General features: G+C 34.7%; 1 protein-coding gene across 11 annotated transcripts in view; it reads left to right on the top strand.

The window, feature by feature from the left end:
• Positions 1-20544, top strand: part of Dmd (dystrophin) — a 2251111-nt gene that overhangs the window by 490470 nt on the left and 1740097 nt on the right. For all 11 annotated transcript variants that reach the window (XM_076562037.1, XM_076562042.1, XM_076562041.1 and 8 more), the window contains exons 3-4: positions 15093-15185; positions 20163-20240. In XM_076562037.1, the coding sequence (XP_076418152.1) occupies positions 15093-15185; positions 20163-20240 (171 nt within the window). The remainder of the gene's footprint in view (positions 1-15092; positions 15186-20162; positions 20241-20544) is intronic.

The following is a 20544-nucleotide window of genomic DNA, read 5'->3' as shown; positions in this document are numbered from 1 at the left end:
AGCCCTACCAGATAGGAATCACCCATGTGGCTGATACGATCTGCATGGGCCTAAGCAGCTATCCAGACCCTTTTCTTTTCCTCAGGTATGATACACAGAGGGGAGAATGACATAAGAGGTCATGTCAGATAAGGCTAGAGGCCTGGGTGAGGTCCCTGAATTCTTTCATGAAATTAGAAATGTCAACAGAGAAAGAACCAAGGTACTTTTCTACCTGGTGAAAAGATTAGCCACAGAAAAATTGACACTTATGAAATGTACTGATGCTAGGGCCTCCACTTCTCTGAGGGGATAAAGAGCATGGGAGCAGGTTTGAGCCATTGGGGTTGATGAAGAAATTATGGGTGTGGTTGTGTCAACGTGAGGAGGTGAGTGAGCAGAAAGGCTACTGGTAGGTGAGGCTGGGATGGTGCTGAGGGTCAGGCTGAGGAGGTATTGGTAGTTTAAACAGAGAAGGCAACCCTAGGGGAGCTGTATCCTCTATATCAGAGTTGAAAGGAAACCACCCAAGGGCTCCAGGTTCTGGTTAGCTTTGGGAGGAGATGTCTGTTCTAAGAGACTCTCATCAGTGACACAGGAGACACAGGGCAAAGGATGAGAGTGCAGATCAGAGAAGGTTTGGGCATAATGAATTTTGGACAGTTTGCTTGTGTGTGGTGAGAATTTGTCAAGATCTATGAGAGTTTGGAAGTCCAGTGTGCCATTTTCAGGCCATTAAGACTGATTGAAAAGCTTGCATTGATAGCAAACTTTATTATAATAAAAAATATGACAGCAAGGCTTAATGGTTTCTCTGGGTCTGAGAAGGGAAAGAGACTTAAAGAGATAGGCAAAGGGAGTTAAAGTTTTGAAGAAGAGCCCATGGTTAGTTAGAGGGAGGAGAAGAGACACCCTTGAAGAAAGTGGGGTGGTAAAGAATTTCTAGGAACAAAGCAAAGAGGAGGTAGGAGAGACATAGGAAAGATTTTTCCTTCCAAGTCTAAGTATTAGGGGCCAGAAGGAGGATTCCAGTGTCATATATATATATATATATATATATATATATATATATATATGGAAGTAGAGTTTTCAGATCATGAGAATTCAAAGGGATGGGAATAGAGACACAGGGTTGAAGACATAGAAGGGAGTAAGTGCCATAAGACAGAGTCTCAATCCTGAGGGCATCCCCCACTTGTTAGAGAGATGCCCAAAACACAGAGGATGGGAGTCCCATGGATGAGATGAGCCCTCCAAAGGGCATAGGGAGACTCTATGAAGTACTTGTATGACTTCCATAGAATAAGAGAGACTGGACAGGCAATGCTGAGAAAGACAAACTTAATGGAGTAGGCAAAGAGAGATGAGTGAGTGGAGCAAGTCCCAAAAGGAAGTAGCTGAAGGCATAGACTCAAAATCTGGAGTCAAATATGGTGGACGCCAGAGCCTGTAGAATGATCCAATCCTAAGAGGGCCAAGTCAGCAGTTTGGTTCTGTTAGGAGGGATTGTAACTGTAATGAGAGTAAGGAGACTATCCTTTACCTTTTAAGATTGTGGGTAAATCAAACAATGCTTAACTTCTAAGAAAAGAGAGCTTGAGATAGCACAGCTAAGATTGGGGACATCAAGACACAGTTTCAATACTTCAGCAATTCAGAACATAATGAGCAAAGAGTGGTAAAGTAATTGTAGAGCAGAAGAAAAATTAGAACAAGATAATAAAGAATAAAAGTATGGAAAAATAGGACAAAATGGATGATGATTACTCAATCTAGGAATGGAATCACAACTTGTAAGGGACCAAAGAGTGTTAGAAGCCTATAAAATGTCAGATTAAAAAAGCAAACACAATCAGTGACAGTTGATGTTCTCTACTGACTAGCTCCAACTACTTTTTTCCCTTTTGTTTTCTTTCATGCTTACTTGCTTCCTGTTCACCACTTTCATGCTAAAGATGGATCTCAGGATATTATGCATGCTCTGGGTTATACCCCAGTGTCCAAACAGTGTTTTACATGTGGTGTTGTTTATGATTATGAAATTTTTATTTCAGGGATTTGTGGTGACATAGACAAGCTGTTTGATTATTATTGCCATTCATGATTGTAAAATCTTGATTAAGTTTTTACATCACTTTGTTGTAATTTTCCTTTTCATTATTCTTGCTATGTGTTGCCTATTATATACCAACTGAGAAGAGGCATTTTAAAACTTTTGAACTGTTATACATATTCAATCAATTAACAATGGATAGTGGATAAAAATGTAAGGTGATTGCAATATTTTTTATGTTCCTTTCTCACTTACTATGCCCAGGTGTTTTTTTTTTAATTTTTTAATTATTTTAAGATCAATGTGTGGTCAAATTGATTTTACTCACTAAAGAATACATTAAGAAAGACGAAGAGTGTTTTAATGATCACATAGATTTTTAAGTGCCTCTAAGGAGCTGTTAAGATTGGATTATGAGGAGTGTTTTGGTAATAACTGAAGTGTTATTATAAGAAGACAATACCTGCTTTGTGAATTAAAGTAGGTAAAAATATTTTAGTGTTTCATGATACTTTTTCCACATATACCTTAGTGAATCAATGTGTATTTATCCATTTCTTCAGAAGATTGCCCATACAGTGACCTTAAATATGAAACCAGAAAAGTCATACCAATGCTTTTAAATGAAATTCTGAAAAGCTTTTGATGAATTCTCTTTCTTCTCAAACCAGTCATGCCAGTGTGAATACATGCCACAAACTAAAGAAGTCAAGAATTTTCAGTGTTTCACTGTTTTACTTGAATCTAAGTTTCTAGAGGCTAGTATCAGCACACACACACACACACACACACACACACACACACACACACACACTGCAGTTTCAATTTAAAGAATAAGAGAGTTTATTCTAGAACCATTTTGAGTGCCTATTACCCAGGAAAACAGATTGTTTACCCCAAAATTCCATGTCCAATGTGAAAGCAGTTTCATGAAGTTGTACAGTTTTGCAGAACAAAGAATGTCATGAATCAAATCAGGTTTAAAATATGTTGATTGGTACAATTAGCAATTGGTACAGCAAGCTGGGTAAAACTGTTCTATAGGCCTTAGAAATTATTGGATGACATTTTTAGCTTTGGGGTTGGTGGAAACTAGTGGTCTAATAAGCTAATATATTTCAAAAGATTTTTATCTATTATGTGATGCTGGTTCTAACACAAGAGATGAGCAAGGTATGGCTATTCATGAAGCTAAAGCCAGTCCCTGATAAAGTAACTAGCCTCTGGGCCTGCAACTTTCCAGTATCTCTGTATCAGAGCAATTTTAATCAGCCAAACACTTTTTGAAGACAGTCTCTTTTCAGGAATTCTTGTTCACAGTTGCTGATAATTTGGAATTTCCCAACTGACTAGTTCATCTGCTTTAATTTAAATACAGGCACATTTTTACCATAAACTTCATAGCATAGCCTAATGCAAACATGACTACAGCTGTTAATGAAGACACAGCTAGTGGTATATCAATACAGAAATGTCTATTGTAACATGTTAAATAAGATGTTTCATTGTGATGCATTAAAAATAATTTTAAAGAGATTTTTATTAATTATTCAATGAGGTCCAAAAACTCAGTAGGCCAAATATAGAGCAGTGTAAGGATAAAAACTGTAGTTTAGTGCCAGGGAGAATGGATTTGAGTCTGAGTTTCAATACACTGGTGAATTTACTTAAAATTTCTGAGTCTTAACTTTTTCCTCTCAAAAATGTAGAAAAACTATCATTTATACTCATTCCTCCTAATAGTAAAGAGTTTAATACTTCTATAACGTCTTGAGAACATAGGCCTTTAATAAATACTGACAAAAGCACCTATGGGTTTGGGAGTTCAATTCCAGCACCCTAATTCCCCCAAAGGCACTGATGTTAAATAGTGTGAATTAAAGATAAATATAAGTAAAACTAGACAAGGAGAACAAAAAAGAATAGATACACAGGATTTAAATTTGATGATTATGGGGTAGTTAGTGAAGTAGCTCAGTAGTTAAGATCACTAGCTGCTATTTCCTAGGCCTCACAGCCATCTACAACTCTAGTTCCGGGCGTTCTGACACCTTTTTCTGTCCTCCACAGGTACCAGGTACAAATGTGGTACACACACATACATGCATACATGTAAAACAGTCACAAACATTAAAAAAAATGGAATTTTAAAAAAGAATATGTCTATTTTCAAATAAAAAACTAGGCTTATGTACAATTAGAGAATTCATTCAAATATATTTCTGTGCTGAGAATAATTGAACACTGAGATTAACTTGTCTAAAATTTTTCATAATTTACAACATTACTAGTTATAAAACCAGAATAAATCAAATATAAAATGAAGTAAAATTCATATTTTTCATTTAAAATTTAATTTTGTTTTTGTTTAAATCTTGATCTCTGATTCATAAATGCTAATAAAAGATGGCTAATATAGTCCAAACAATATTTAAATTTAAAAGGTAAAAGAACATCATTCAGCAAGAAGAATGAGCAGCAATTTTCAAATTATTTCTATTTAACCAAGTTATCATTCATTCATTCTTACTAGGGATTGAACCCAGTACCTTGTATATGCTAGGCAAGTGATCCAGCACTGAACTACCTAACCAGACTTTTTTTTCCATACAAAACATTTCGATCATATTCTTTCCCCTCCCCCAACTCCTCCAAAATTGAACTCTCTCCCTCTCTCTCCCTCCTTCCCTCCCTCCCTCTTTTGCTCCCTCCTCCCTCCCTCCCTCCCTCCTCTCTCTCTCTCTCTCTCTCTCTCTCTCTCTCTCTCTCTCTCTCTCTCTCTCTCTCTCTCTCAGAAAAAAAAAACAACCCAAGGAGGAAAATCCAAATAAAAACAGACAGATATTCCCAAAGGAAGGAAGGAAGGGAGAAAATCAATAAGACAAAAATATACCAAATATACCAAAACAGAAAAAAATAAATAAAGTGCTTACAAAACAAACAACAACAACAACAAACAAACACGGAGCCTGCCCTGGACTGACATTCCTTTGAAGAAAATTGATTTCCCCTCTGCCAGCAGGTAGTTGCAGATAGCTTCTTGATTAGAAGTTTAGACTTTTTAATATATATATGATTTCTATTTTTAAAATGGGGGTTACCAAATACAATTTTATCATCGATTTGCAGACAAGTTAATGTTATTCTCTTAATATTATTAAGCTTTCCTTAAAAATGTTAATTACTTTCTTTTGGGTGCCATTCAAAAAGCCATTTTTTTTTTCTAGAAATACTAAATGAACGTGACAGTTTTAGTTTACTGAGAATTATTTTGACTCACTGTTTTTGATTAACAAGCCACTGAATAAATAAAGAAAAGATAATAAACAGATTTTTTTTAATCTAAACTGACAATTGAGAACAAAAAAAGTAAGGTCCCTATCTCCTATGAGGTATCTAGGGCAACTTGGCTCTGCTTCAAATCTCTCATCTTCTCACAACCTGGCTCAGATATGTTTCTAGTGGGAAAAAGTGCCATGCAGAGTACAGAAAAGCATTCAAACCCCTTTGAGCACAATGTTTGGGAGTAGAATGCAGTCCTCTCTGCTACTTTTTACTGGTCAAAGCAAGTCAGGGGATGACACGGGTTCAAGAGGCAGAAAATAGAGAAGAGAAAAGCATCGAGGCCACATTGTGAGGGGCATGGATTCATTAAAGGATGGAATATTTGGTCCAATTTTGCTGTTAGTCTATCATTTAGAGCAGATGTTCCTGCACAACATAGCTCCCTTGCCAAGTAATATTTTCACACAAGAATAGTCTCTAAACAATGCTAATATCAGGCTTTCTGAAGCAGTATTCCCTGTGTTAAAACACGACTAATTATTAATGTAAATATATGGCTTGAGTGTATCAAAATTAGAAGCCATGTTTAAAAATCTGAAGACAATGGGTGTATGTCTACATTCCTTTGGGTGCCATAACAAATCTTCTCTGATGTAGTCTCTTATGCCTCTGTAATGTGATCATTTTCTGCCCCTCAACAGACCCTATGCTCGAAGAACTGGCTTATTTTGATTCCTGTAATCATAAAATGTAATTTGATCCTAGCATCTGAAGGTCTTTCTGCTTGTACTCTCTTCCATTTTCCACATCTTCCTGTTAATATTTTATTCAACTTTTGAAATTCAGTTGATAAAGCTTTCTGTTATTCTCCCCAGAATGGATTAAATCTCTCTTATGTGTACCAGCAGCCCATTTCTGACACTAGTATCAAGAGATTAGAATGATAATTGCTTTAAAGTACACTCCTTTCCTAGAATGTGACAAAGTCTATGAGAACAAGAGCAATGGTAAAGGGAAAAAAATCCACCTTTTATCTGTCTATTCTTCCTGGTGTGTGAGCCAGTATGAAGCATGTGGCTAGTACTAATGAAATGTTGTGTAACTTAAATACTATCTCCTTTGACATGTGATGAAAGCAAGTGAAGTGTTACATAATTTATCAACATTTTCTGCACAATTGAGAAAAAGCTAGAAGAGCAATTTAAATAAGTGCTTATTTGCTTCCAAGTACCATATTCTTCAAAATAAAGCCAATAAATGGAAGATTTTAAAACAAATTGTGGCATGTTGAGATGTTTAAGAAATGTTTGAGTTAGATGCACAAAACCCTAACTTATTCTTTTATTTGCTATTAATTGAAGCTTCATCATCTTTTAGGATCATATTTTTAATTTTCTATTTAGCTAATGATAACAAGAGAATGGTTTTCAAAATCTTTAGACAATATTGTGTTACTTAGGTTACTGCTCTGGTACAGTCTTTACTATATTTGTTAGAATGCCAGTCATACTGATGTCCCAAGGAGATAACGGGATCCTTAATGTTACACAATTTAACAATTCACAGGTTGAATTCTTTTTTCACATTTTTAGTTTTTGTGAATATGTATGTATTTATGGGTGACTGCTCTTGAGTGAATACATGAGGATATGTGGTAGTATATGTGTGGGGGTCAGAGGACAATTTTGGGTGTCTTTGTTCAACACTGTATCAGGCTAGGTGGCCAAAAGGCTTCCAGAGATTTCCCATGTGGTTGAGAGGTGCTGGAATTACAGACACATGCACCCAGCTTAATGTGGGTATTGGGAATCTGGGCTCAAGTCCTCACCATTGGGAATGATGTGCTTTAGCCAATGAACCATCTCCATAGTCCCAAACCTGAAAAAAAATGTCATAATGTAGATGTAAGAAGCACCACTGTGCCCAATATCTTGTCACAAATTCAGCCCAGTATAAAGGATAACTACTTTAGTAAATTAACATGTGATGTTAAGAAAGTGAAGGGAAAGAACATAAAGAATTGATTATGTGAAAACTTTGCTTTCTTGGGGAGGGGTGAAGAGGTGACTAAATGGTTAAGAGCACTTCTTGCTCTTGCAGAGGACCTGATCTAGATTTGGTCCCCAGGGTCTCTTCTGACCACTACAGATTCTGTAGGCATGTGATGTGTACACAGCAGTAGGCAAATGCTCATACCCATAAAACAAAATGAGAAAATGAAAAATAAAAACAAATTCTAAAATTTGCGTTTTTGACATTATGACGTGCCTGTTATAATTATCTATCGGTAACACTGAATGATATAACAACCAAATAACCATAACTTGAACAACATTTAGACAGTAGGAATGGTTAAGAGGTTGTTAGATAGAGTGTCTACATTTAGAGTTGTATGTAACACTTACTTGTTGTAACTTTAGAAAAATTATTGATATACTCTATGCCTTAAATTTATTATCTGTAAAAGAGAGATGAGCTTCCTTGATTATTGTAAAACTTAATTAGAGCAAAGTATGTAACATACACTGATGTTTCTCTCAAACGCTAATGAATCAATGTATATGAAGCTGATTTATAAGAAAAATCCGTTATTAAACCATATACTACTACAGGATTGGCTATTTCCTCTGGTTCAACTTTTTAGAAGGAAATAGAAATATAATTTACACAGAAGCTCTTCATTACATATTTTATGCCATGTAGCCTTGTGAATCCTTTCCTTGAATTGGTACTGTCTACAAACAGGCCTTCAATATAGTCATTGAAGAAAAGATTATGAATTGACCAAGGCTGACTTCCCCTGTGGGCAGCAGAATGGCATGATTAGGAAAAAAAAAGCTATGTCTTGTCACCCACATAGAGCACATACAATTGTCCTGGCATGTAACTAGGAAAGTATATATAAAATAAAAATACAATTTAAATTTATTATTTACAAAATATATGAATGTTCTTGTGCCATTGCCCTTTCATTGTGTATGAACAAACTTAAATATTCTTTAGCCACCTTAGATGTCATTTGGTTCTAAATGCTGATAGTATTTCCTCAAAAGCTTATTTGTTATGTCATATTTGTATATGACATGTGTATATGTGTGTGTTTAAATACTTTGAAACAAAATGCTTCATCTTCCCAACTTAGTGCTATTTTTTATGTAAAAATGATTATTGGAATATATCCTAATTCATTTCTGTGTCTATCACTAGATGTCCAAATATAAATAATTTACCTATGTAATTTAGTATAAAAATTAAAGGTATCTTTTAGTATTTCAATGTATAAGGAATATGTAATTCTCAAAAAAGAGATCATTAAATTATTATTTTCTGGGGGCTGGAGAGATGGCTCAGAGGTTAAGAGCACTGACTGCTCTTCCAGAGGTCCTGAGTTCAATTCCCAGCACCCACATGGTGGCTCGAAGCCATCTGTAATGAGATCTGGCGCCCTCTTCTGTATACATAATAAATAAATAAATCTTTAAAAAAAAATTATTATTTTCTAAATTCTTGTAAGTCTTCTATGATACAATAAATTTTTCATTTTATTAAGGCTATATCAAACATTATATAAAAATTACCAAAGTTTTACAAATTTGGGTTTTAGAAAACCTGAGGAAGTAAACTAATATTATCCTTGTTATTTTACAGATGAGAAACCAGAAGTCTAAGTAAAAGATTCAATTTTTTTAAACAAAGTTTATAGGAGATAGACCTGATCAGACAATGAAACATGCTGACTTTGTTTAATCATTTTTTCCTTTGGTGTTTAAAACAAACCATTTATAGATAATTACTTGATTTCCATCGACTGTTGTTACTGTTCAAAGTTCTAATGTGCAATCTGCCTGAGTCATTTTTTATGTACTTAGTACTATAATATACACATTGGGTGTTAATGATTATGTTTTATGAAGACTTACTGCTGAATAGAATAACATTTTGTAACTGGGGTGAATGTGAAAGTATTATATTATATAACTTAGCTGTTCAGTACTTCTTAGCTCCAAGGAATAACTTGGCTTTTTCTTCATTATCTTTGCAGCCAGATTTTAGTGCTATTTCTGGTACATAAGAGTCTTGAAAAGTATTTGATGCTAAGTGATAATGAATAAATACATGTTAATTTTCATCTGCTAAATCCTAAGAACATTCCAGAACTTTGATACTCCTGTTAAAAAAGAAAATGTATCCTACTAATAGATTTTGCTTTTTGCTATGACATTCCTAGAGATATAAATGGTAGATTAAGCCTGAAGAAGAACATTTGTGCTTGCAATTCCTTCCTGACACAGATGTCTGTGACAAAATTTTGCAATGTGTGAAGTGTCAAAATAGTGGTAGTTCATCCACCTTGGCTTACTTTCTTCCTTTTTCTCTCCCAAGTAACTAGCTTGCCTATAGTAGCAGATTCCCTTGCCCTAGGACTCCCAGGTGGATTTGGCCAATGGCCAATCTTAAAGGAACAAGAAAGAAAGAATATAGAGAAATAAGGACATTTGAGTGATGGGAGCGCCTCTCAGGCAATCTTTTTAGTTCTTTCATTGTTTATAGACCAAAAATTGCTTTCTTTTTTGAGTCTAGAAGTAAATGTATTTCTCTGTTTGTTCCAGTGGTTTTGTAAGACTCTGTCTTTATCTTTGCAAACATTCTTTTGGTAAGCTTTTACAATTTTACTCGGTTTTGCAAAGGCCTTTGGATCTTCAAAACTGATTTGGACCCTTACTCCCTGACAGGGACATTTAACAGGAAGGATGACACAAGAAATGTAATTTGAGTTTATTGAACACTTTCTCAGCCAGGGACTATATTGGACATCTTATATTTATTAACCATCTAATCTTTATGTTGTCAAATTAGTTAATGCCATTGGTCACTCTGAGTATAAACTCACAAAGAGGAATTGTCAAGAAGTATGAGCATTCTGATTCAAAATGCTGGAATAAGTTCATGATAGTTAGCATCTTTTAGACATATTTATTTTTAAAAAGCCCACTCTACTTAAAATTTTCATATCATTACAACAATATGGGTAATACTATATCTTGTTTTTAAAAATGGAAATAATGAGGCTTGGATTGGAAAAGAGACTTGCCCAAGATCTTATAATAATATATAAGATATGGATACAGGCATTTTGAATGTAGAGTAAATTCTGTTCACAAAATTATAATTTTTATGCTTTGTAAAACACTTCATCAGTGTGAAATTTTTCCCTTCCAAATTCTCTCTATATAAGCCATATTCCTTTCAATCATTACATTCCTAAAATTAAAGATGAAACACATGTTATTTGTCTTTATTGAGAGGCTTGTGAAGCATTATAAATATGTGCTCTTAACAATTAGTACAGTGGTCATTCTTGAAGATGCTAATCCACAGAAGTGGTGCTAGGTTGCTACCAGGTACCTGTCATATCCTGTTTATAAGTGTATTTGCTGTAATATAAAGCTATTCACTTTACAAAGATTCAGTGAGCTGTACAACTGAAGATACATGTTTTCCTGTATGTATATTATGTTGCAATACAATGTTTGTCAAAATTTTAAAAACTGTACTTTAGAAAAATACCTACTTAAAGTGCATGTTGAAACTACAGCAGGCTGTATTATTTTGTGCTGAGCAATTCAGCAGCATTGCCTCCCAGGAGATTTTGAATCCTCACTTTTGCAGCCTTTTTGGTGTTTCCAGTGTCCAGAATTTGTAATCACTGAGCAGTCTCTTGACTTTTTGAACAACAGATATATCCATGGCTTGACCTTTTTGTAACCAGAAGGTCATGCTAAATTATCCGTGTGCTCTTTACCTCTTACTGGAACATTGTATTGATCCTTCTGTATTTTCAGGTTAAAAGACTGATGCAACTCTGAAGAGTCAGAGGCCACTTAAACAGCTTCACAAATGAATTTCTGAGCCTTTTACAGTTGTTTTTTTTACATTATTTAAAATTTTCTCCTCTGTTTATGCCACCTACTAATATATTTTTAACATTATCTGGGCTTCCATATTCCTTAATTCATTGTTAACAATGCTGTAGAAGGATTGTTATTTTATGATTGTTTCATCTTGCTATTTGGGTTAGTAAAGAAGAAGTCAATAACTGAATGGGTGAATCTGCTGAGTAATGTCAAAAGTTCATTGAGTTCATTTAATAAAGAAAGCATTAGTCATGAAAGGAACTAAAGACAAAGAGCCACAGAATCATTTGGCACAAAAAGGATGTGGCACTTTGATTTATAAAACCATTTTCTGCACTTGAAAAGAAAGCCATTAATGATGGAATTTTAGGGAAATAGTAATGCTTTTATTACCCTAAATGTCACCTATGAAAAAAGATGTGATAGATAGCAAAAATGAAATGGGAAAGAAACAAACCAAGATTTAATTTAAAATAGCCAAAGAAGCAACAGAATAAGAGCATGAATTTTCTTTGGGCTTCACGATCCACAGTTTACATTCCTCATTTTCTGTGATGTAAGTGCACAATTATATCTCTCCTTCCTTACTATTCTTATAGGTGCTATACTTATATTCCTATACTATTATCTACTCTTATAGGGGTTATAATCACATGCATTACAAATGAACTCAGCATTTTATATTATATTCAATTGCATGATATATTTCATATGTACCTCGAACTTAGCACTACAGAGAGAAATAGAGAAGCGCTAATAGAAGAATAAAGGAGTAAAATCATCCTATATTTATTAAATATGGATTAAAAGTTGCCAATTCATATGCAACAACTATAGATTATACTTATTTTGTTTGATTTCAAGTTCACAAGTGTGCTCTGAGGTGTTATTATATCAGTTTCCATTTTAATGATCAATGCAAAGGTTTACTTTATTCGGACACCACAGCTAGTGAACAGGGCACTTGTGTGCCAGAGTTAGCTTCCGTTGCCTCTGGAATCTGTGCTCCTTTTGCTGTGCAATATTGATAACTCTGTCCGATGAAGAAAGAGTAGCTAAAACCAAGCAAAGGATGTCGAAGTAATGAGATGCTTTTTTTCCCCCTGTGGGGTAGTTATACTACATGTAGACTAAGCATCGGAAGCTTTGAGACATTTTGTTGAGAATTGCTTTAGTAGGTGGGAATTTTACAAAAATGCTTTAATATTTGTCTTTAAATTAAAGCAAACATACAAAAGGAGAGCAAAACCTGCTTCAGCATGTGCTTTCACAGAACTGCTAAACTTTCAGTTACTGAGGAATTGATCCTGCCATATCCAGGATAAATTCATTCAGTTGCATTTGCAGGAAGCATGTTCCTTCTGGGTGACAATATGGCCAATGGAACAAAGAAGATTTGGATTTCTGTTGTGATACTTCAGTGAAACTTGTTATAAATGTGCTATGAAAACTGATAAAATAATAAGATCAGGTTTTTTTTCCTATTAACTCATTGCTTCCTTGTACTAAGATCATTAACTAGTTACACTTGGGAGCCTGACTAGACCGGGATCATGTACTCTCTTTCCATTTTGGTTGAATTTGGCATGAAAGGGTAAACTATAGAGAGTCTGTGTCACATTCAGACTGTAAGCAAGATTCTCTCAGCCTGCTGGCCTTTATCTCTACTTCCTTTCCCTAAATCAAAGCACATGTTTCATATTATATGATACTTAGGTTAGATGCCCTGAGATATACTTCATATTTACTGGCTTCAATTCTTTTTTTGAGTAAGTGCCATTTTGTCATCCATGCCCTTCTTGGTTTGTCAGGGTTTATCTGGCAAAAATAAAAATACACAGTATAGCCTAAGAACAACAATCTTTGTCAGAAAAATATACATTTGCCTTTTTCTAAATATTGGCATATTGCTACCTGCAAGATGCTTATTTTCATAACTTTAGAAAAAACTCTTTTCTCAATTGCTTCTATAAAACTTGCCCCTGAAATAAAGGGCATTTCAAGTTGTACTTTAATTCAATTGGAAAATAAAACCTCAGTGTTACTCATGTAGTAACATTTTACTGTTTACATTTGAAGATCTTTATGGTATTATTAGGAAGTATACACTCATCTGCTTAAAGAGTCATAAAATGTCACTGTTTTTAAGATTTACTTATATATTATGCATTATAAACCTGCTTTAAAAACTTTCAGCATGCAATATTTTGTATTATTTACATTCTTACTATGGAGTTTCAAAAAGAACTATTGGGGTATAATTTCAAAACAAAAAATAGTTTATAAAAATAGTCTATTTGATATCATATCACAAAATCTGAGAATACAAGAATGAGTGGTTTGCCTGCAGGAGCTAGGTTTTTCTTCATAGAAGGCAACTACAGGTCCCATCATTGACATTGCTACCTGGGTGTAGGAAGAATCTAACTTTCATGTCTTTAGTCGGATGTATGAAAGTTGTTGTTTTTCTTGTATACAGGGATTTTCTTGATAAGTAACTTTTAGAGTTTGTTTGCAATCTAAGTAGCTCACGAGTTAAAGGTCAATGTTAGGCCTGTTATTTGATACTCGGTGAAAGCAGTTCCTGCTTTGAAGCTACAGACTCTGGTATTTTCCACAGCTATGTTTTCCTGGATTCACTTATTTCCTGTGTGTGGTATTATTATTCATGAATATGTTTTCCCAGCTGGAAAGAACTTCCGTAACCTGGGCATTGTGTGTCTGATTTACCAACATGAGCTCCATCTAGCATCTCGCTTTGGTTTACTGCTGTTCCATTGACTTCAGTGCTAAACTAAGTCTTTGTGGATAAAATGGGTAATAAGAGAACTGAAAATCATATCATCAGAAACAATTGTGGATGGTTTTTGACTGAAACTAGGAAAGACTTTGGAGTATATGTCAGAAGAAACAATATATTTGAAAGATAACAGAGTAGAAAGATAATAAGGTGGAGAAGAGTAACGTGGTAGGATGGAAGGAACAGAGGCTTCAGAAGTTACCTAGACCCGAGACAAAATGATAGGCTTACCACCTTCTAGTTTTGTAACATAGGGTTGCATAGCCAAATTCTTTGTCTGCTCCTGTAAGATGAGCACATTAATGTTAAGATGACAGAAAAGATACAATGGTGATAAGATCCATTTGCAAAGTTCCGTGCCTCCCATCAGTAGATACTCTAAGAATTTTAGGACTTACTAGTGATTATAGTAATTTTAGGTTCCTTAATGGAATTTCTAAGTAGATACCCTAGAAAAATAAGTGAAAGGCCTTAGTAGGCTTATTTTCACCCTGTTTAAACTAGATTTTTCCATATACAGCCATACCACATTGAACACCATTGATCTCATCTTATCCCAGGAGTTAAGCATGGTTAGGACGGGATGATACTTGGATGGAAGACCAACTAGGATTACTGGATACTTGGGTGAGAGGCAACCTGAGATTACCAGGTGCAATAGGCATCAAACTAACTAAATAACTGACAAAATAAATAAATCAGGCCTTCCAAAAACTGGATTTGTTTTAAAATGAGAACAGGACTTTCTGAATCATTTTGTGTAAAGTGTGACAAAGGATGTTGAACAATCTGACAGATTAATTGGATGAATTATGCTACAAATTTTCAACTTGCTGTCATTAACAGTTCAAATATATTTGTCCTACTGTAATAATTTATTGACCCTGTTTATCAACTTGAACTTCCTTTTCATACATTACTCTTGGTCATTTATTAATTTGATACCTCAAATACCCTTAAATATAGTTTTAAATTTCCAAAGGCTTCATCATACATATGGAACATAAAAACTATAAAAAAAACTGTGATTTTTTTCAAATGGGTATGTTTTTCATTTCAGTTTGGAAAGCAGCACATAGACAACCTCTTCAGTGACCTGCAGGATGGGAAACGCCTCCTAGACCTCCTGGAAGGCCTGACAGGGCAAAAACTGGTAAGAATCATTCTTTACTTTCTTCCTTGCTTGCGTGCTTCTTTCCTTCTTCCTTCCCTCCCTCTCTCTTTCTCCCTCCTCCTTCCCTCCTCCATCTCCCTCCCCCTCTCTCCTTTCTCCTGTATTTGTATGTGAGACTGAATGCATGTTTGCATGTGGGTGTACAAGCACTTGTGTGCATGTGTGTTGTGTGAAGGCAAAAGGTTGACTTTGGATAGCTTCCTAAATTACTCTCTGCTCTATGTATTGAGACAGTCTCTCATTTGAACTAGACCTCATCAATTCAGCTATTCTATTTAGCCAGCTTTTTTTTTCTATGGTCCTTGTCTCTGCCTCCAGATCCCTGGGATTACACACAGGTTACCATGCCTACTTGGCTACTGTGTGTGTGCTAGGTACCCATGCTCTGGTCCTTACATTTGTATACTGAGGCATCTCTCCAGTCCAGGAAATTTATTTTGAAATTTACAGTAACCCCAATGAAGTGTCAGACCCCAAAGAATCAGTTTTATTTGAGTGATCTAATGAAACTCACCAATATATTAGTCAGATAAGCAATACAGTACCTATTCCTGAACTAAATAACTCATATTATAATTTTCATTTTGGCATTGTTTATCTTGTGCAGAATAATAAAGTAAAAAATTTCAACAATATATTCTGTTAATTAATAAGCACTATGTGTCTTTACTTTTTAAAAATCCTTCTTAAGGACTAATTGTATAAAGGTTTTTATGCATAATGACTTTAAACTTAACTTTGTGTTATTTTGTATTTTCAAATGCACCTGTATTTATATATAAAAATATTTTTGGTATAGTATAATAAAATGCTGGTATTTAGTCTGATATCAAAAAGCATATGAGATGAAAATATATTTTCCTTCTGAGAACTGTTAACTTATATAACTTTAGAATATTCCTATGAAGGAGATAAAACATGGCTATACTATATTATAAGTCACTAAAGTCATAGAAGAGTCTGAGTTCAGTTGATGAAACTCTCATAATGGAGAAAAATTCTTAAATCATAATCTCTTGACTTAAAAGATTTATTTTTAGATTTCTATTATTCTTTTAAGTAGGGTTTAAAACTCTAGTCTACCTACAGCCATCCATTCTGTATATATAATGAGTCCTATTTAATTATTGTTTTAACCTTTTCTCTTTTCCCTTTACTATGGCTCTCCAGCACAAGCATTTAAGCATGTGCATGCACATGAGCGCTCCCACCCAACACACACACAAACCAAGGTTTTGTATATACTATAGAAACCCTAGCTGTCTATCAAAGTTCAATCTGGCCAAAATCCTATCTCTGAGTTGCCTCCTGCAATTCTCTCACAGCAAGCCAAGTTGGTCCCTGTACTGTCAGACAGTGCCCAGAATTTTGCTTTGTTGTTTTGTTTACCTATTTTGCTTTCTGTTCTTCTATGTGTTCTGACAGTCCTTGAAAAACATGGGCTTCTGCTTGCTATTGAAGGCTTTTTAACAGACTTCTAAAATTAATTTACCTCTCTTAAATTCCATAGAACTTATTTTTGCCTTTAATTACTTGAAATAATATTTTGGTGCATATATGTATGCATGGCTATGGCAGTGATTTTCAAATATTGTAGTAATGCTAAAAAGACATACTTTGTGCTTCCATTTTTAAATTAACTTCAATAGCTATATAGGATTAATATGTTACTATAATAATTAAAACTGGTACATTTTCTGGTTTATTTACCCAATAATTTTACTTTTATTTTTGAGATTATGATATAATTACATCTCTCACTTTCCTTTTCTCGTTCCAATAATCCTCCCCACTCTCCTTCAAATTCACGGCCTCTGTTTTCAGTAATTGTTATTCATGCATATATGTATACACATATATATTGCTAAACATAATCTGTTAAGTCTGTATAATGTTACTTATATGTATATTTCATATATTTTTAAGAGCTTTTAACTTGGGTTGATGACTTCTTAGAATAAAATATTCAAATGCTTTGCATTTAAACTTCTGTCAGGTAGCCAATTGGAAGGCACAGTATAGGCTTACTCTTAATTTCACTATAGTCACAAATTATATATATAAGCGTACATGTCTAATGTGTATATTTTTATGATGTTGATAGAGAAATAAGTGACTGTGAGCATCCAACTTTTTTCCATATTTACGGGATCAGTTCTGTTTATAAATACAGAAATAAATCTCACTGACTTTCAGTTGTTTAAGGTTATTCTTTCATAACCTGTTCTCCTTCTCTGCACATTTATGGTGATATTCTGCTGCTTTTCTTTAAAACCATGTTTCTGTGCCTTTGTTTTCTTGCTCTTTGTGGTGATAGGTTGGAAAACACAAAAATACAGGCTGTTCTCACTTTGACATTCATAGAGTAAAACGTACTAAGATATTAAAAGTGGCGATTGCTGTTAATGTGGCTATGCTTGGAGATGGAGGAAGATGAAGGAACAAGACATCTGTTTCTTTAACAAAGGGTAGTAGTTAAGTCATCTTGGAGATTAGAAGGCTTAACAGAAATGTTGGAAGCTTGTACAGTCAGTTTAAAGGGTAACGTTCTCTTGGGTATGCAAGTCTTGGGAAGGATGGGAAGGATCTTGGAAAGGACAGGGTAAAATTAAAAGTAGAAAAGTATATTATTGATTCCATATATACACAAGGTAAAGAAAGTGTAAGACAATAAATATGAAAATTCTAACTTCAGAGGCACGGACCAAAAGTTGGAGCCTTGTTCTACTGATAATTTTTGTGAATATATGTTAATTTTTAAGTTTAGGATAATTACAAGTGAAATTGGTATGAAACCATTGGCATTGCAAGTTGCTTAATAATAACGTGAAGAACTTTCCATGTACTACAAACCCCATAGAGCAAACATCTGAATGCATTATATCAAAATCCTCCATCTAAATACTTTATACACATTACTACTTAAAGTTGTGGAACAGCTATTTTATTAACTCTGTTTTAACATGTGAAAAAACTGGAGTATAGTGAGACTGAGAAGTTTCTCAAGGTTGAATAATCCAAAAGTGACAGAGCAGAAAATTGAAACCAGGCTTAGGAAGTCACACTGTGTACTAAACAATAGCCTCCCTAAGATTGAAATGAGAGCTGTATAAATCACTGTTTTGGGCAGCTGACTTGTTCCAACCATGTCATTGTTAAAGATATCAAGGAGAAATTGTGAGTAAGAAATGAGCTTCTAATATATTCTTGGAGATAGCTAATGAGAGCTTGCATTAAGGGAAAACCAGAAAAAATAATAAGGCAGTAATAAATACAAGCATCACAACAATAGAATTTCTAAAAACTCATCTATTAGGAAAAAATGAGGTGATGTGTATTTTAATTAATTATGCAGATGTTAGTTTAAAATTAAATGATGGAATATAACTTTTGGGACTAAACATATAAACTAAGAACCCTGGTTATTGAAATTTTGAATTCTAGTGACTAGGACAACTAGGCAGTAGTCAAAGAAACACACTTCTTGCCGGGCGGTGGTGGCGCACACCTTTAATCCCAGCACTCAGGAGGCAGAGCCAGGTGGATCTCTATGAGTTTGAGGCCAGCCTGGTCTACAAAGCAAGTTCCAGGAAAGGCACAAAGCTACACAGAGAAACTCTGTCTAGAAAAAAAAAAAAAAAACAAACAAACAAAAAAAGAAATACACTTCTTATTTAGCATTACACATTTTAGCATATTTTAATTATTTGAAAATTTTGTGCAATGTATTTTGAAAATGTTTACCCTCCCACTGCAACTCTGGTCTTTAGCACCCTAGCTATCCTCCTTTGCCTTCCTACCCAAATCATTCTTTTATATTTCTTCTTTCCCCATTGAGCCCAGTTTCTGTTGCCAAGCTCGTGTTGGGAGTGAGACCTGCCCTAGTGTGTAGCCAGTCTACCAGAAATTATGCCATTATTGAAAACTGGCTATTCTTCCAGCTGCCATCAAATAGCAATTGCTCTGCAGTTAGGTCTGGGATTTCATGCCTGCCTTCTTCCTCTATATTGAGATTCTGCCTTGAACTGATCTTGTTGTCACATCTCTGCATATTTGTTCCATATGCATTGATCCTGTTGTGCCTGGAAAACATGGTTTTCCTGTCATCAAAAACCACCGGCTCTTAAGATCTTTTCTTCCCCCTTCAGAGAATATCCCTAAGACTTGGGGTAAGGGATGTAATAAGTATATCCCATTTAGTGCTGAACACTTCAGAGACTCTCATTCTCTGAATGCTAACTGACTGTTCTGTGTGGGAGAGCTCTGTGTTATCGATCATATAACATTATATATTTCAAAGTAATTTATATTTGACAATTCTATACATTATTATGATTTATTTGACAATTTCAAACAATGTATTTTGGTCAGACTCACCTCTACTTCCATCTCCTGGGTCCCTCCCTCTCTTGTTCAATCCCTTTTTCTTTTCTATTAGCCCTCTCTCCCTTTCATTTATGACCAACTGACTTAAATTAGGGTTGCCTGCAGGAGCGTGTATGGGTGGCTAGTTAGTGAATGGAGTTTGGGCACCACAAGAGACTCATGTCCTTCAAACATTTCTTAAAATGTATAGAAATAAAGTTACTTTTCTATCTTACTTGTTACTTTCCTTATGTATTTTGTTAATGTTTTCCATCATTCACGGTCTTATAATAATACACACTGAGCTAAAAAATGAAGACACAATCACCCCAAATTGTACTGTAAATGAAAAAAAAATGTGCTTTCTTTCCCAGGAGGTGGATTCTTTATGTTAAAGATGTGATATTCCAAGGACAAAAAGCCCAAAGCCTGAAGACTTTTTAAAAAAATAAATGATTCACAGTATGTGTTCATTTATATGTAAAATATTCAAACTTAAAAGTGAAATTTATACATCCTTGATTTTTCAGGTAGAATTTTTCTGTCTCTTTGTTCCCTAGTAAACACCATTTCTCTCCTTTCTTTTCTCAGCCAAAAGAAAAAGGATCTACAAGAGTTCATGCTCTGAACAATGTCAACAAGGCACTGCAGGTCTTACAGAAAAATAATGTAAGTGGTGACCTGAACAGGTTCTGCACACCACAAAACAGCATGCTTAATGTTTCAGTAAGGGCTTCGGTCGCAATGTAGAGAAGGCTTATAAGCTCTCTTGTAAATCACAGAAGCTCTTATTCAGAGCCCATGAACTGCTTCCTTTGCATGAGCTTGCAGCTAATGTAATTCTAGAAGCCATTGTATACAGTCACGGAGGACCAAGAAAGGCAAGACCTGTACTTGGTATGGCTTTTGTGTTGTTTCTAGATATTATTTGATATAGCTATTTTTAGTAGACAAACTGAGTCCTTCATATAGT

This window comes from Peromyscus maniculatus, chromosome X, assembly GCF_049852395.1.
Source record: "Peromyscus maniculatus bairdii isolate BWxNUB_F1_BW_parent chromosome X, HU_Pman_BW_mat_3.1, whole genome shotgun sequence".
NCBI lineage: Eukaryota > Metazoa > Chordata > Mammalia > Rodentia > Cricetidae > Peromyscus > Peromyscus maniculatus.
The sequence above is the reverse complement of the archived record's forward strand: the minus strand, read 5'-3'. Positions and strand labels throughout refer to the sequence as shown.